General features: G+C 20.6%; 1 protein-coding gene across 1 annotated transcript; it reads right to left on the bottom strand.

The window, feature by feature from the left end:
- Positions 1–8,059: 8,059 nt before the first annotated feature.
- On the bottom strand, positions 8,060–17,730 carry LOC105360370 (thrombin-like enzyme 2). The gene is made up of 5 exons (XM_011497262.1): positions 17,472–17,730; positions 13,627–13,794; positions 10,330–10,695; positions 10,006–10,269; positions 8,060–8,239 (listed from the first exon to the last, which is right to left on the bottom strand). The coding sequence occupies exons 1-5, from the start codon at positions 17,607–17,609 to the stop codon at positions 8,060–8,062; spliced, it is 1,116 nt and encodes a 371-aa protein (XP_011495564.1). The 5' UTR covers positions 17,610–17,730.
- Positions 17,731–19,658: the final 1,928 nt, after the last annotated feature.

Here is a 19,658-nt window from a genome sequence, read left to right as displayed (position 1 = left end):
TGTACATTAACGATTTCAAATTAACACATAAAAATAAATATTTGATATGGACGAGATTTATATTATTCTAATATTAGACTGCCTGCTTTAATACTTAATTAACAGCAAATTTTACTTAAAAGCTTCATATGATTCTAAATTAATTATCTTCATTTGAATTGCAAATATTTGCAATGTTAGTTAGTATTTCTGTAAAATAATAGTCATCGGTTGTTGTTGAATTTTCCGTTTACTTACCTTATGTTATTTATGACATTTGCACTAGCATTTGTATTATGCTAAGTAGGATATCTAAAGATCAAAATTATATTGTAATTTTCTTTTATTTACAACTGCTTTAAAAATTCTACAATTAAAATATTTTATATAATAACGCTCCTTTTCTCAGAAATAAACTAATACCGAATCTTGTATAAAAAATATAAAATAATAAAATGTTTTTAAAAATAAAGTGGAAATAATATTAATTTTTACTATTCCATATATTAGCTTACATTTCTTATATATGTTAACTCTATTTACTATAATTTCATTTCTGCAAGGTATTTGAATATTATGATAAAGATATAGAAGCAATATTATTTATTTTCATTTGGTTTAATTAATTTAACTAAATATTCGCATCACATAATGATAGTAACTAAAGATAACATTAAAGTTGTATTATAACTTAGATTATTATATTTATTACGCTTTCTCTTCCCATATATTAAGATTCAAAGTTAAGTTTCTTCTTCAATATTCATCTATATATGTATGTGTATATATATATATATATATATATATATATATATATATATATATATACAGTATAATGGGTAATGGTTTTTAATATTTTATTTCTTTTCTTTTACTACATAACGTAGATAAACAACAATAACGTTTAAAGAAAGTAATTACTCTACATTATATCACAATATTTTTTAATATAAGTAGCATCTTCTTTTTATATCGATTTTTTATTTTATACAAAGCGTCTATATTTGAACAATTATTAATTTCTTATCATTATTATTTGATAAGTATGAAACAAAGCTTTCAATAAAAATAAAAGAAAAACCTCTATTATCAAAAGTAGTACTTATCTGTATAATTGTCTATTTGCTTGAAATTAAAAATATTTTTAACATTTTCGTCAAATAATTTAGTCCACTATTTGTTTAATTGCATTTATAATTTTAAAGATAAATAAGCACCCAAAATAAGTGTCATACATAAACAAAAGAGACAATAGTTTCTTCATATTCATATAAAATATAAATTAACCATGTCGAAAGTTATACCTAATATTCTCTGCTAATGTTTAATAATCGAATGTATCCAATACACAATTTAATTCTGAACAACAATAATTGGAGAAAATTATAATGTATTATTAAAAATTAATAATAATGTTATTCATTATCTTACATATACAACATTACAATAACGATTATCAGTACAGAATGGTCTGAATTTTAAATACTATTACATCTAAAAATTACTACTAAACAGCACTATTTCTCTACTAGTAAAAAAATATTAACAAAGAATTTTTTCGTACGGATATTATGCAATTATATAATATAAAAAAATCACGCTTCAACAATCGCTTATTAAGTATTAATATTTTTTTAAACTATTTATCATAATACTATATATCTTAGTATTTTCACAATTTATTCTTAAATATACTTTATAATATTTCGACATTTTCAATTTTCCGTTTATAACATTGTATATGATAAACAAAATATTTAAAAATGAATAATTCATTGAGTTTTAATTTAGTTTTGGATTAATATTAGAAAGTTTTATCAATTTAATTAACAATTTTTATGCAGATAAAAATTGCTTTATTATTTTTATAATTTAGTCCATTATGTTTTATTGTAAATATTTTTCGTAATACGTTCATTTTAAGAATTATATCTTATGTTTTTAACCGATGAATAGGCATATTTAGAATTGACAAAGTGTAAAACTTTTAATAATGATATAAGTAACGATACAATACTTACAATTACTAAATGATTGTAATATACTCAAATAGATTTATTTTTCTCTTTCAAATCTTACTAATTATATCCATATTTGATTCTATGACATAAAATAGATTATCATTGGTTATTTTTAATTATAAATTATTTTATAAATATCAAAGATTAATAAGATTTCATAAAATTATAATTCGACTATATGAATATTGACAGAAAATTTGAAAGTCAGAAAATTTTAATAATAAGTATAAATTCTGTTGTATTACTACTAATGAATGTATAATTATGGTAGCATTTATAATAAGAATTAAAAAATAATTCCATTTTATGCATAAGAATATTGAAAGTTAATTTACTCGAAAGAAATCCACCTAATATATACGGTTATGTCAAATTTCAATACAGAAAATATATTTCATTTGTACAAAATATATCTTAGAACAAATTAAAAATGAATATATAAACTGATTTAGTAAATTTTTTAGAACGCAAAATATTTCAAAATTTTAAATATTTTCTTAAATCTATTATTATTTAGTTATACAGCCGTGCTATTTAAATAAATACTTAGTTTAATCTATGTAAATTATTTTAATTGTTGGATTTTTTAAATACATTAAAATTGAATGTCGTGAATACTGATGGAAATTAAAAAATTCAGATAGAAATTAAACTAATATTCAATTTCAAAAATTATGGATTTAAATTTTACTTTTATAATACTTATATGCATATTCATACTCATATTTCTTGGTTTAATTTTATTTATACAAAGACATATTATTCAAAAAGATCTTTTGCAATTATATGTGTGTGCATTGCCGTGCATCTGTACAAACAATGAAAGATATATATAACCTAATAATCTATATAAAAATTTATCTATAAATATATATACATTAGTTTATAACTTAATCATGGAAATCATTGATTTTAATAAAACTACTATTGAAATAAATAATAGAAATAATTTAAACAGATCTATTTTGTAAATAATGTATAAAATCATGTATGTTACAAATTATGTTATTTAATATTCGAATTAGTTATTTTATATTCTTACGTTATATTGTAAATTGTATTGCCAATATAATTTATTTTTTAAATATAATCAGTATTTATATTTGTGTCTAAACATTATTACTAAATTAAAATTGTTCAAAATGATTCAAAATTTTCTAATAATTTTTTAAAATAAATATTGTATAGAACATTAAATTTTCAACGAGAAATTGAAATTTTTATTCAGAATATTTTAGTAACATTACAAATATTTTATATTTTATATATTTAATTTAATAAAAATAATATTTTCCTTATTTTTAAATATAATATAATATATGTGAAATAAAAACTAACATTATTTTACACGTAAAAAATATTTAAATATACTTATTTTTTATCATTACTTATTATTAAAATTCTTCATATTCTTAAAATATGTCTATCGTGTGCGTGGGTGTGATGTGTGTAATAAATATAACTTTCGTTAATAGCAAAGGATCAAATTCATATATAATATTTATTATCAAAGATAGTTGTCATTAATATGCAATATTTTTTAATATTATAATAAATAATAATCTAAAAATATATAATCATTTAATACTTTGAGCGTTTAATAATATCAAATCAAATGAACTATAATATCGTATGAAAATTGTTATTAAAAAATATGATAGTCATTTTGACTAAATGACTAAATTTACAATTCGATATATTTTATTTGATATAAAGTAATATATAAAAGTTATTTTATCATGATAGATTTAAAAAAAAAACTTTTTGTATAATACTAAATTTTCTAGAATATTGTGAAATATTAATATTAATATGTTTTTTTTAAATATAGACGATATAAGCTCATATAATCAGAATTTAAACATTTATAATAAATATGATAATAAAACACAGAAGAAAAATATAATAAGAATTAAAAAATATGAAATATAAAATTTTATAACACTTAAAATTCTAGCATTAAAAGAATATTATAAAAAAAATATATAAATTTAAATGTAAAATATGTATTAAATAAAAGGTAACAATTAACATAAGCACAACGTATAAAATAATATTCTAATAGATTATGTTATAAAATATATGAAAAACTTATGAATACTATAGTGTAATTAAAAAAAAAATCTATATTAAGTTTGTTATAATCTATAGTTAATAGAAAAAAATGTTGTTCGTTTAAATTTATATATGAAGAAGTTATTTTTACTAATACTAACAATTCAATAATTTTATAATACATCATCATCTTTTGTTTTGAATTATTTAATTCATTAAAAGTGATTATAAAAATACTTGTTATATATTACATATAATAACCGTTTGTGGAGTATATGGTTATATTTATGGTTATATTTTGTTAAAATTTTATAATATATATTAGTATTGATTCTATTTAAAGCTCAATAAATAGACTAAAATAGTATGTTTAATTGGAAGTTTTAGAAATAATATTATTAGAATATATAAATAATTTAAATAACTAAAATAATTTATCATTTTACCTACAATATCACTTTTACTATATTCTTGTATTTAATTTATAACTTAATAGAATTTAACTTTTCTAATATTTAAACAGATTGCCAAGTGGGAAATCAATTATTATCTTTTAATTTACTATATTCAATACAAAGTCACAACACTTTTCTAAATATGATTCTATCACGTATAAAGTATAATTAACAGATAATAGTATAATTAATTAAATCATTAAATATAAGTTATATAATTTCTGGAAATGTATAAACTCCATTAAATTCATTAAAAATCAATTTAATAAGATCAATATATAATATTAAATACGTCGATTTTAATATCTTTTTGATAATCGCTAGAAAGAAAATTTTATTTTACTATCGAACGAAAATTAAACTTTCTTATTAAAAAAATATTACTATTAAAAATTAAAGAAATTAGTACTAATATTTCTACGAACAATATACAACACATCTTTATAGTATATCACATCTTGATCTTTTTAATATTAAATATAATTAAATCAAAGTCGAAATTTAACATTTTATATTTTAATATTTATTAAATTATGTAAATGTATAATAATTTTAATATTAATTTTCATATCATTGATTTATAATTATCTAGTAAACAATATCTTATAATAAAAAAATTATTTTAACGTATGTTGTATAAAATCCATTAACTTTAATAAATAATATTTCAAATCTTGGTTGTATCTAAACTTGTATCTAATTATTAAAAATTTAATAAAATTATCATTGTGCATATAAAATAAGGTACGTATACACTTTCTTATATATACTGAATTCAAAATTATATTAAAAATATAAATATTTGATATTATTTGTTAATATTTATTTTGTTTGACTTAGAAAATTTTTATAAGGATAAAATTAAAATTCTAATATATATTAATATACGAACATACACACACACACACACACACACACACATATATATATATATAATGAGTTCTTGCATAGCATTTTAATATTTAATTTATTAGAAATTATTTACTATTTACATATTTTTTATATTTTAATAATTTCATGTTTAAATGTTCACAATAACAATAATATAATTTGACAATTAAACGTTTATTATTCCATTTTAATCTATATATTTATTTTTAAAAATATTTAAACTAATAAATTGTATTTTTATACTTTTGGTATTTAAATTGTTTCAAAATATATTATTCGAATTTATTTATTTTAATTGAAAAGTCCAAATGATTTTACTTTTCTTATAAAGACTAATTAAAAAAACTATGATTATTTGAAAATCAGCTACAGCAAATGCCATTCCTTTAAAAATGATATAAAAAAAAATTTAAGAAAGTTTCTAAAATTACTAATTATGACTTAATAATTTCTATTAAAAATATATATTTATTCTAAGTAATATCACAAGAATTAACTTTCCAACGATCAATTTTAATTTTAAAAAAATTACAATTCAAAAGAAGTGGCAAATTTATATGTAAAATATAATTATTAAATATTGGCTTATATTCTATAAAAAAATATTATAATTTGTAAAATATAATTTAACAAAATCTTGAAGTTCGCAAAAGGGGAATGGAGAACTAATACACGGGCAATGTAAATTACAGAAATTAGTCATATTCTGTTTCTTAAAATAAATGATAAAAGACAAGATTTTTATTACTGGAAGGCTCTCTGATTAATAACTGAGACAATTTCAAAATTGAAATAAATATAAGTTTAGTATAAATTTTAACGATAATTCCATTAATGGAAAGCAGAGGTGGCAAGGATTCCTTGCTTTGGAGAATTTGAAGACTAAGAACAAAGTTTTGCATAATATTATTTATCCATAAATGATGTGGCAAAGATTTTTTCGATTTTCAAGACAACTAGCGTCATTGTCCCAACGAATGATTTTATTAATTAGATGAAATGAGGATGGATGCCGAGACCGTTCGGGGGGACGTTGGAGGTTAGTCTCGAGGAAGTTTCTTCTGATGACATCAGAGTCACATCGTCCCGACTAAAAACTAAACTACAGTTTGATTCTAAAAGGTCGGGGGTACTCCAAAAAAATCATCTCCATCTTACAGATACTCACACATTTACTTTATTATAACGCGCCAAGTATGTACTTACATAAATTAGTACACAACCCGGCCGTTTAAAAACTTAAAAATCAGTGTATGTATTACCCTAGAAAACTACCTTGATTTTATAATTTCTCGATATTCCAAACTAACGTCATTTTGATTTTAAATCAGTAACGTTAGCCTAGTTTTGATATTTCGATTACGACTATGCTTCTCTTGAAATTCGGTTTTTAAAAATTTCTTTATCAAAATTAACATCAAATTTCCTGTCATAATTTTCTTTACCTTTAATCTTTTGTGCGTTATATTAACATATTTTAAAGATAATAATACGAATTTTTTTTAAGGTCAATAATAATTATCAATTAAATGTTAATACTTAATTATTCATTATTATTACCGTTTATTATTAATACATTTAAATCATTTTATGTCGTTATTCAAATACATTGTAAAATATACTGAGTAAAGGTGAACAATTCATGGATTAATAATAAAGAAATTAATAGAGTTATACATCATCTTTAGAAAAAATATACGAAAGATTAAATATTACTAAAAACAAAAAGTTGTATATCCTTTTATTCGTAAAATTGCTTAATTTGTTAAAGAATTATATTAAATGTATTCTTTTTATTTTATTTTAAATTATTTTACAATGAATATTGAAACTGAAAAATCAATTAAAGACTATTATGTCTTAAAGTCTCTTTACAAAAATTGAAAAGCATAAAACTTAACCACTACTGGACACCATGTAGAAGTATGATTTAAATAATTTAATTTATTAAAAAGCTAATATAATATAATGCAGAATATAATATAATGCTGCAGAATTCTTATATAATTCATTATTAATTCCTATTATTAATTATTAATTAGCAATTATTAATAGAATATATTCTTATAAAATTCAGTTCATACAGTGAATGTCAATAATACATTTCATTAAAGCTCCATTTTGATATGTACAAGAGAGTTCGAACAGAAAAAAATCTGTAGTAAATACAGCCTCATACACAATAATATCTTGGATTATTAATAAGTTTATAAAAAGTGTGTATACATTTTCAAACACCTAATTAATAAAACTAACATTTGGTTATTATTATTCATAAGAGAAAATAATTATGTTTAATTTAAAAGTAGTATACACTCAATTGTATTAAAAATGAGATTTATTTATTTTTAAATTACAATGTGATATAAACATACGTGCACTTGGTCTTCACGTATATGTATGAAATTTCTCATTTGCAGGTTTTCTTATAGCGAGGCTTATTGATATAATTATTTAATATAATAAATTGTGAAATTTAGTTACTTTAAAATTATAATAGTCTATTACAATCGTTAATTTCTTCTTTTTTTTTTCTTTTTTTTTTTTTTTGTAATAAATAAATTACTAATGCAAATATAAAAATTTGTATACATACATTTGTACCGTTTGCAAAAAATATTTCAAAGCATGTCGATTTCCTTTATCTTATAAACTTGCTTAATTTACCAAATATCTATAATCTGGAGCAATCACCGTTACAATAAAATCACGATAAAAATCAATGCTCGCATGAATATTAAGTTTGTGTGGATTGTATGGTTCATTTACAAATGGTATAGTTGCTTTATGAATTCCTACAACCTTACCTAAATGTATGATTGGAGCGCCACTGTTACCCTAAAACGCAAAAATGTAAATGATAAACATCGTAATGAACACGATCCCTTACAAAACAAGTTTTCTTTATTAAGTTGCATTTAATTTAATGTATTAATTATATAAAATGTATATATCAATTTTATTGATGTAGTGAGTGATTAATCGTCTTAAAAGTACGTTATGGATATATATATATTAAAGTACAATATTGAAATGTTAATTGTTTTTTATTTGAAATAATATTTAAATATCATATTAAATTGACATTATACTACGTTGTCATGTACATTAATGAACAAATAAAAACATTTTTTAAATCTGACTCTATTAATGTACATTAAAATTCTATCCTAAAATACTATTTTATAATTGCAATGTATGTGGAAAAATTTAAGAATAATTTTATTCTCATAATACAATGCTGTTTCTATAAAAATTAAGTAAAAGATTTATTTATTCAACTCATTTATAAATAATGGTTATTAATTTATAAATATTAATTATATGAATAATGTTATATGTTGGAAATATAAGAAAATATAAGAAAGTATGAATTTCTTAAATTATTACTTCAAATTATTCTATAATTTATCTTATAGATAAATTAAAAGTCTAATAATAAAAATTAACCTATTTAATTTAATTTAATTCGCAGGTCCGAATAGATATATATTTTGAATTTATAAAATCAACCTAATATTCCACTTTTTGTCTGTCTCTACATTTAAAAGTATCTTTATTGCAATCTTATTGCTCGGAAATATTCCTAATTACTTACCTGTACGTACTACTATCATTATTGATCATCATTCCTGAAATCGAATTCCGTTTCCGACATTTGAGTTTTAACTTTCGTGGTAATCTAAGCTCTCACTTTCTTATCTGAACTTAAGTTCACCTATACTTATCTTCTTTATGTTTATCTTCTTTTACTAGCATCTTAATATTTAAATTACGCTTATATAATTTTAAAATTGAAAATGACCTTCAAAACACTAAGTACCATAATTAACTTTTTCTCAATAATATATGTCATTATTGTAGATAAATGAATCTTTGCACAAGGAATTGCTAGGATTGCCAAATTATTTGCTTTTGAAATATATTTTTAAAAACATTTATAATAAATTATATAAACGATCAAATATGTTAAATTATCGTTAATTCCCTAAAACTAAATTATCATAAATAGTCTAACCGTATCTTTGTGATATGTATCATTCAATATCAACAAAACTCTATTAAGCAATAACATTACTTTATCTATTCTGATAATAAAAAAAAAAAAAAAAACAAATTGTATCAATTACAATAAATTATTCATCAGCCATTTTGTTTATTTAATATAATATATTAATTATTTAATAGTAATAATTGAAGTTTAAGTTAAAATATCTAATATTAGAATGAATAGAAATAAGTTACCTTAATTAAATTAAATTACTATTATGATAATTCTTCAAGGTGATAATTAATTATCTTTAGAAATGATATTTGTATTTGTCAATTAGATTTCCTAATGCAATAAAATTATAAAAAATTTTATCCCATGTAATTTTAATTACAATCATTCTCGATAATTTAGTTATATATTAAATTTATATCGACTTATCAAATAATTTAAATGAAAATAATTATGAGTATTATCTTATTATTAATACATTATTAAACCTAAATACTTTCAATAGTATTTTAAAGGAGAAATAACATTAAGGATTTAGTATTTTCATAAAAATTATAAATCCTCAGTTCTGTAAAATATTAGCTAATAAAGAAATACATACAAACGACATTACTGCATAAGGATTTGCAAAACTGCAAAGATGTCTTTCTTCAATTGAAACTCTTTCTCCATGAAGGACTTCGATTCTGTCCATACACTCGTTTAACGACAAGACATTTAAAGTGACTGTCATCAATTTTACAGGGAATAAATCCTCACTGTCTATACTCCATGCCGCTATGTCAACGTATTGACCATATAATTGCACATTCGTCAAATTAGAAATTGGTATTGGAACAAGTGTTTGATGTACCGGGCGACGTAGCTGGAAAATGCATTTATAATTCAATATTTTATACATAACGAAATTTAAAACATACTTTACCCTTATATTTGCAATATCATTTGATAAGTATCGAGGTAGCATATTCATAGAATAAGCCCAGTTATTATAAGTTATCCACCATGATATTTTATATCGGCGACTACGTAATATATTAATTGATCCAGCATAGATCAAAACTTGAGTCGGATCATAACTTTCAGTACAATGCGCAGAAGTCAAAACATTATGCTTCGTTACAAGTGCTCCTGAGCAAATAAAATCCCTTTCTATAATAGGTTGTATATTGTTAATTTTAACCATTGATACAGCAAAAACAAATTCGTTCTCTTCTGCTAATCTAACGAATGAGCCAAACATTGGTTTCGTAACGACAAAATCATTCTGAATACCTAAAAGATAAACTTTCTATTTGAATAAGACGTTTAATTGTTAATGTTGTAAATAAGTATGCGACAATTTCTTATATTATGTAATAAATTTTGAAAGGCATTTTATTACTTACAAATTATGAAAAATTGAATAAGGAAAGAAGTAACCTTTTGCCACATGCTAAATTATATAGAAAGTACAATATGAAAGTATTATTGGAATGATTCGTCATAAAAAATTATTATAATTATATTCAAATATAATATAACGTATAATATATAACGTATAATAATTAAAATAAATATCATAAATGTTCACAAATTTATTAAATTTAATAACATCTTTTATTTAAAACACTACAAATTATTTAAATATTGAAACGATTTTTATTATATAATATTATTTTATAGTATTTTCATTGTATTCGTGTAATAAAAAAAATTAAAAATTGAAATTATTTTTATTGCATGTAGTATAAACAATTTTTGTTATTGAAATCGATGATATTAAAATCAAATAGACAATATAAATAATATAATTAAAACTGTATGACTTGAAATTGATTTATTCAAAGTTCTCTTATTTAAATTGAAAAACGATAATGTTCTATCTATATCTGATTTCATTAAAATGTTGTCATTGATAATTATTAACCATCTAACTTTTTAGATTAAACAAAATTTATCAATCATAATAGTAAAATCAATCATAATAGTAAAATGCTACAATTACTATAATTTATTATATTAGTATACTTTACATTAATAAATATGCAAAAAATCTGTAAATGTTCTATAAATATCTAATCATTATATTTTGTCGAGATAATTATTTCATTGATAATTTCGTTTTGCTTTTAAAAACGGTAATGTTTGTAAACATTTTTATAAAATTTATTCATTTATTAGAATTAAAGTCAATCTTTTCATTATTTTCATAAATAAATAGTAATCACTCATTGTCTTTTCAAATAAATTATTTCATTTGATTTATATTGGGCAATGTCATTTTATCACTTATACTTCCAATGGAGCCTATTCTATTTATAAGAAAAATAATCATTCATTATTAAACAATACTGTATAAACTTGTGATTGATTTAAAGAAACATGGAACATCATGTTTAAACTAAATTAAAAAAAAAATAAAAATGCCGGTAATATAATGGATGTTATAACAAATAGCATAAAAAAATCAATACCTTCTTTTGCCAATAATTTGTAATATTTCTAATAATCAACACTATTACCAATAAATAAATTATTTTTCAATCTCAATCAATAATTATTATATGATGAATTAGATTGATCTAAAATAATTAAATAAAATTATTATAAAGAAACATGATAAGATACTAAAATAATTTAATAATACTCGAATATTTACATTACCTGATAAACTTAAAGTACTTACAGTGAATATTTCATCAAATTTTGTTATTAATGTGTGCATCTATTTAAGGTTATTCTAATTTATAAACTAGATAAAGTATAAATTGAAAATTTATACGCTTAAAATGTACACATATTTAACTCTATAATTTATATTGAATTATATTTGATATTATCTTATTATAACAAAATTATTAAAAGCCTTTCAAACTGTATTTAATGTTTTTGAATAATAATGATTTTTTTATCATAATTCAAAATTTTGTAAGAGTTTATATACATTTCATTTTCATTATAGATTATTAATATCATAAAGTATATATACTTTATGAAATCTCTTTCGTAAATAAAACAATAGATTTTTTGTAACCATCTTTAATATTTAAGTACTTTTTGAAAAAATGAAAAATAAATTGTAAATAAAATCTTTTATAAATCAGTGCGTATTTGTTAGCAATAGTAAATAAGAAGAAATAAAGTAAGAATACAATTAATTATTAATTTATCAATTTAAGAACTAATGCATAATAAGCCTGTATTCTTCCATAATATTATAGAGAATTACAATAACCGTTACATAAGATACATTTTCCAAATGTTTTTCCTCTACATCAATGATTACATATTAAAAATGATATATGACACACTTAAATTATTTGATTTTTACGCTATATTCCAAATATTTATATACAAATAAAATAAACATTTTAATAATAAAAAACAATTGAACATTATAGTTGTACATTAATTATATCAATTATTATTCCAACAATAAATTAATATACGTAAACAATGCAAAGGAGCTTAAATATAAGAATTATTAACGAATGAAGTAGATGTAGTTGAAATTTAAATATTATTTCATATCTTGTTATTTATTTTATTTTACAAATATATAATGGAAACTATAATTGGAATAATTGTTCAATTAATATAGTAATCCATTAATTAAATATGAAAAAATATTTGAAGTATATATTATTTTTTAACTTTTAAATTTCATCCTTAAATAAATGTTAATTTTATGTTTATTACTCTGCGAATACAAGTAATATACATACAAATATATGCTTGATATATACATATTTTTTAACTGCATAAAGCATATCTATTTATTTAAATAAAAATATGTAGTACCAGTAATAGTTGAAATTGAGTTTACGGAAGATATTTTATATGAACTATCTAAATTGTCTTAATAAACAATAAGATCATTTATATGAATGACTCATGAAAAATAAATAAATTATAGGTACATCGGCTGATAACAATATTTATTAATGTTTTTTTTTTAATATAATTTATTTAAACAAATTGTACATAAATAATTTTCAATAATATGAAGCTATACATTACAATTATTTGTAAAAAATTATTTTAATTTAATAAAAAAAAAAAAAGTAAGAACTAATGTGTTTGAAATATGATATAAGTGTATTACTTTTAAAAATTTTATACTTTTATGAAGCCTATACATTCGTAAATTTTTTTTTTAAATTTAATAATTAATATAAGTTTTAAATAAATTAAAAATTAAATATTTTATATATCTACAATAAAATTACAATTGTAATACTCTAGTGAAATTTGAATCAGTGGTAGCAGTAATGAAATTTCTGTAGTAATGAATAGTTGTATGAATATTAATTTTTTGAGGATTTACTACTTCACCTGGAAATGGCATTGTCGACTTATGAATAGCTATAACCATACCATTATAAAAAACTGGATTACCACTGTCACCCTAAAAAGTATTAATATATATATATATATATTATTATATATATATTTATAATATATATATATATATATTATTATAATATATATATATACACACACATATATATATATTCATGTAAAAGTTATAATATGATCAAAAATATAACTTATAATAAAGCATTTATTGTAAAAGAGTTAGAATGACTATAATTAAACGAAATCACAAAATGGATAAGACAAGAATTTATCTGTCCACAATAAAATATATATAATTACAATTAATATATACATTAATTATTAAATTATATAATTATATATATATTATATTAATTAAAATATAAATAATAACAATTATAGCGACTAAAAAATAATAATATCCAAATAATAAAGAGTCAATTATATTTTCTATTTATAAATAAGAGAGAATAATAAACTTATTAATATCATCTAAATATACAACATATTTACTTAAATATTAAATATGAAGTTCGTATAAATGTTTGAAACATAAAGTACCAGATATATATTGTTCGAATAATATTCGAATTTCATTAATATATATAATAAAATTTTATTCTATCTTTAAAAAAGAATTGATAGATAATCAAATAATATGATAAGCTTAAAATAATAAATGTTAATAATAAAGGAATTATAAATAATGAATAATAAGTACATAATAAATCATAAGTAATACATAAATAATAAGCGAATAATGAATAATGAAGAAAATAATAAATATGTGTAAACAAATTTTAATGAAAATAAAAATTAGAAACAGAAGAATTAAAGGAATAATGTATCGCATAATACAAAACATCTTTTATTGAAGAAAACTGAAATTAATACTTAAAAAAAAAAAAAAAGTGCTGATTACAAGATCAACAAAAACAAAAGTATTGCAAATATTAAGATAATATGAAATAATCTTCATATGTTTAGAAAGAGTGATAAAATAAACGATAATAATGATAATTAATAAATATAATCAAATAACAGAAACAAAATGAGAAAAAAATGAAATAAAATGAAAAGATTGTAATGTTCCAAAAATAAAAAAAAAATATCTAATAGGTATTGCAGAACTGAAAATGTACAAAAGAAAAAATTGAAATTATTATATTATAAAGATATTACATTTAATATTTGTTAAATAACTATGTTAAGATTATTGAATGCATCAAAAATTTGATAAATAATTAAGCAAAGTCAACCAAAGTTTATCTGTATTTGTATTTGTATATATATAATTGAATATCACTGTAATAAAATCATGTGAATAGTTATTCTTACTTTTCAAATGATGCACTATTGCCTTGACATGTATAAAATAAATAAATTGGGGACGTTGTAAACTGTTAATGCGTCTTTAGAAATGCGAATAGAATAACTTTCTCATTGAAGAATAGAGAGTCATAATCTATAAAATAAAATTCATCGATACTTAAGGACATTTTCCTCTAAATAAAAATTCCAATAGTAAACTATTTTAAACGTCTCGTATGGAAAACTCTAAGAACATTAACAAATAAGTTACATTCAAATCTTATACAATAATTCCTTATGGATACAAACTAATTTCCTTTTCCATTTTTTTTTCCTTATATATTAGCGTTAGTAGATAAATAGGTATTGTACTTACAATTTTACGAATGTCCGTTACACTTAATATAAATTTAAATAGATTTCATTTGAATCGATCGCGTAAAAATTAATGAATTAATATTTTAATGGTAGGCTGTTTTAATTTTCATTTTAATTTTCCCATTAAACTTGAACAAATTAACAAAACAATCTTACGTATGATTATTTAAAAAGTATTCAGACACTGCGCAGTGATATTATTGTTCGTGCTAAACAAAATTTATATTTTTTTTAATTTCAATAACTAGCAACAATGTCAATGCTCATCAGTCAATACTCAACAATGTCAATTGGCAAAGAATCGGTAATTTTTTTTACTAATCAATATTTCTGTTAATTTCAATAATTTAATTTAAATTCATTCGAGCGATTTAGCACATACAAATAGTTATATAAAACGACGAATTGACAAACACTTCAACATTGACACAAATCATCTTAAATGGACTCTTAAATCTACTTAAATGGATAATCGTTCAGACTCATCGAATATTATCAATTTCATCAACATCATATAAAATGAAATCTGTCGAGAAAGACGATCAAGCTTTTGAAACTTTTTTTATTACGTTTTGTAATTTGCCAAGACCTGTACATTCTCTTCTAACATGTCCATTTCTTTCATTTAATTAAGATTTTGTTTTAATTCTTTGATTCGTTTCTCATACTATCTGATTTCTTTATTTATTGCTTCCAATAATTCGACAATATCTACCTTGTGTCACAATTATTGCAAAACCTATTTCATTCATCCACTACCAAAGTTTTTCCGAATCATAGTGTAACATTATGTTGACACTGGAGGAGAACTCGGACAGTGGACACGTGCTGACAGCCTATACAATAATTTCAGTTAATAACCATAATAACAACTATAATCCTCAACAATGGGCATTTAAGTAATAGCTGTTCAATGCATTGACTAATAGTTATTAATTATTATTAATCTAGCTACTCTATTATCCAATTCGTTGATTTAATAAAAGAATTTATGTATTTGAGCTTAAGAATAATTATGATTTAAGAAATACATTAACGTACGAAACAATTCTCAGTATAAATTTAGTTGGTAAATTTTCTTTTATTATAAGATAAAATGACATTTGAAAATCAGACAACTGATTAAAAAATGTATCTACTAATAAATTGTTTTTTAATATATATTTTGTTAAATAGTATTAAATAATAATAAACCTTTTCGAGAACTAATCATTCCTCATTAATAAAAATTATGTAAATTAAAAATTAAAGTGATTAGGATAGTTTTAGTTCACAACAAACATAAAATATTTAATAATATAAACATGAAATATGATTAAATGAAATTCCTAAATAAATAAGACAAATTAGAAAAATAGCAATATAATTTCTGGTATATTTTATATATTATATATAATTAAATATAATTACATAAATATACAAAGCATTCTTTATTTAATGTTAATTATTCCACGCTTTATCATTTATAAATGTAATTTAATTTTTGTTATTTGTGATAATATTACAAATGTGTACAATATAGATAAATAATATTTAGAATTAAAAATTGAAAAGTTTATAAATTATGCAGAACAAGTTGCTACCAATTGAAATTTTGATAGAACAATTGGAAAATTTAAACTTTTATTTCTAAAAATTAATCAATGAACGGTAAGATAAACAACATCTTACTCGCACAAGTAACAGTAAGATAAATTAATTTGTAAAATATGAAATTGTGTAAAATTTTAACCTTTATATTATAGAATCAAGAAATACGCATTAAATACAATCGATTGTATTCTCTTTAAATCATGTACTATTAGAATAGTATAAGTATAATGTAAAATGTTTGTTTACGAAATGCTAAGCTTATCATTGATTAAAATTTAAAATGTAGATAATTTTATTGTCAATAAATAGAAAATTGTTAAATAGCAAACATAATTAGAATAAACGATATTGTAGAATATAAAATGCATTAGTAAAATATAAAGCAATTTATAAAGTTTATTATGAATGTTGTTGAAAATCAAGTAAAATGAAAAATGAAATAATATTTTGAAAAATACTACTTACATGATTCATTACCACATGAGGATCTGCACAAGTACAAATATATCTATTATGAATTAGAATTAATTCTGCAAGTATTCTACTAAGTTTACTACTGCATTCCCTCATTCTTAATACTATTAGTTGAGCTGTACGCATCATTGTCGGTAAAATGTTGTATTCGTTTTTACCCCATCCAGCTACTATTGCATTCTTATTGTAAAAGTAGGCAGGTGACAAAGGCGAAAGAGTCGCTATATTAAAATTTTCTGGAACTTTTTGTTGTAACTATAAGAAAGGTTAAGTGACTATTATAAGTTAAAATAAAAATTTCATAACTATATACATAAATTTATGCTCATTTATGTCATTCGAGATCATTTTTTTACCCTTATAGTGCCAATGTCATTAACTTCGAATTCTCGCACATGTCGAACTTGTTCCATCCATTCATTATAGGATATCCACCATAAAATAGAGTATCTGTTACCCACTTGAAAATCAACCGAGCCAACAATTACTACGAAATTCTGCCAACTTTCCTGATGTATACAGTGTCCTGCAGTTAAAACATCCTGTCGTGTAATAAGTACGCCCGTGCAGGCATGGAAATTTTGTACAACAGAGTTTTGAAGTATTAGCTCCGCAATAGAAACCACATAGGGAAATTCGTTTTCTTCTACATATCTAACATTAGGCCCAAACATGGGATGTGATGTCACATAACCGTTTCGATTGACTGAAAATATTTTTTTAGATTTGAAAAGTATTATTTTCAATTCGTTCCACTTGTATTTTATATGTTTACGAATATTGTAAAAAAAAAAAATGTTTACTCACAATGTATTATAAATTGAAGAAAAACTAATGAAATTTCAAACCACATCATAGAAATTCAAATAAAAGTAGGGTATGGTTACGTATATTTATTTCATTTTCTTATTTTCACATGTAAGAAGTTTCCACTATAATAAAAACATTATATTTAGTTATATAAGTATTTAATGTTAAAGGTTTTTTTTTTAATGTATATTGTTTTAACATATATTAATATACATTAATCTATTTGCAAATTATTGTTTAAAATTTAGCATAAAAAATATATATATATATATATATATATATATATATATATATATATATAAATCTATATTAAATACATACACATGTAATAGTTTATTCAGTATATAATTAAATGTAATAAATATATTTAAATAATGCTATATTCTAGGCAACAGCCTGAAATAAGTAGTACATTTTTTATTTGTATATTGTATTTGTACAAACAATAGATAGTAAGGATGATATTGTTAAAGAAAAATCTATAATTAATCAATACGTAATTTAATTAATCTAAAAATATAAATGTGCAATATTATAAATACGATGATTGTACAATGTAAGAACAATATAAACGTGTACTTTTCAAAAATAAACAAATATTTCAACGACAATGTACATTAAATATTTTCTTTTGACTTCATTTTTCAATATATTCGTTATAGAAATGAATGGACATTTTAAAACAACAATATTCAAAATGTATATATTTACTTGATAGTAAAAAAAAAAAATTGTAATAAATGTGTGTTAAAATTTTAATGAAAAATTCCTTCTTTCGGCATGTCCCCATTAAATGTGCATAAAATCTTATATCTATTAGTAAGAAACAAATGCAAACATTATTACTATTATTCTAAACATGAATGATAAATCTAAAAAAATTTATTTTGTGTTTTTAATAAAAAGCATACGAATAAACGATGTCTGTTGTTACAATATTGTTGTACAAAAGATTCATAAATATATTTAAAAATAGACAATGTTATTTAAATAAAATATTTAATAATTACTTAATTACAATGCTTAATAATTACTATACTTACTTTAATATCGATTGTTGAATATACAATCAGATAATGAATCATAAAATATATTCAATTTAATACAGTCTATTATATTATCTGGTCTATTATATATTAAGTAAAATTGATAAATAAATAAAAGTAAAAACTTTGAATTATTAAATATTATTTACACGTAAGTTATAGCTTTGCCATTACGTAATTATTACTACGTTATAAGTTTTCAATTTTCCACACTAATGATGCAAAGGTGATCCAACTTATTTAATAATATATGTTCATGTACGATATTGTTCTGAATTATCAATTGAATAAAGATAATTTTCGTTTTTATAAGATTAATATA

This window comes from Ceratosolen solmsi, unplaced genomic scaffold, assembly GCF_000503995.2.
Source record: "Ceratosolen solmsi marchali unplaced genomic scaffold, CerSol_1.0 scaffold13, whole genome shotgun sequence".
NCBI lineage: Eukaryota > Metazoa > Arthropoda > Insecta > Hymenoptera > Agaonidae > Ceratosolen > Ceratosolen solmsi.
The sequence above is the reverse complement of the archived record's forward strand: the minus strand, read 5'-3'. Positions and strand labels throughout refer to the sequence as shown.

Coding starts and splice junctions, on each gene's coding strand:
- LOC105360370 (XM_011497262.1), bottom strand. CDS start 17,609: ATGATGCGTACAGCTCAACTAATAGTATTAAGAATGAGGGAATGCAGT. Junction 10,270..10,329: donor ATGATATTGCAAATATAAGG/GTAAAGTATGTT, acceptor TGCATTTTCCAG/CTACGTCGCCCGGTACATCA. Junction 8,240..10,005: donor CTTATGCAGTAATGTCGTTT/GTATGTATTTCT, acceptor TTTGCGTTTTAG/GGTAACAGTGGCGCTCCAAT.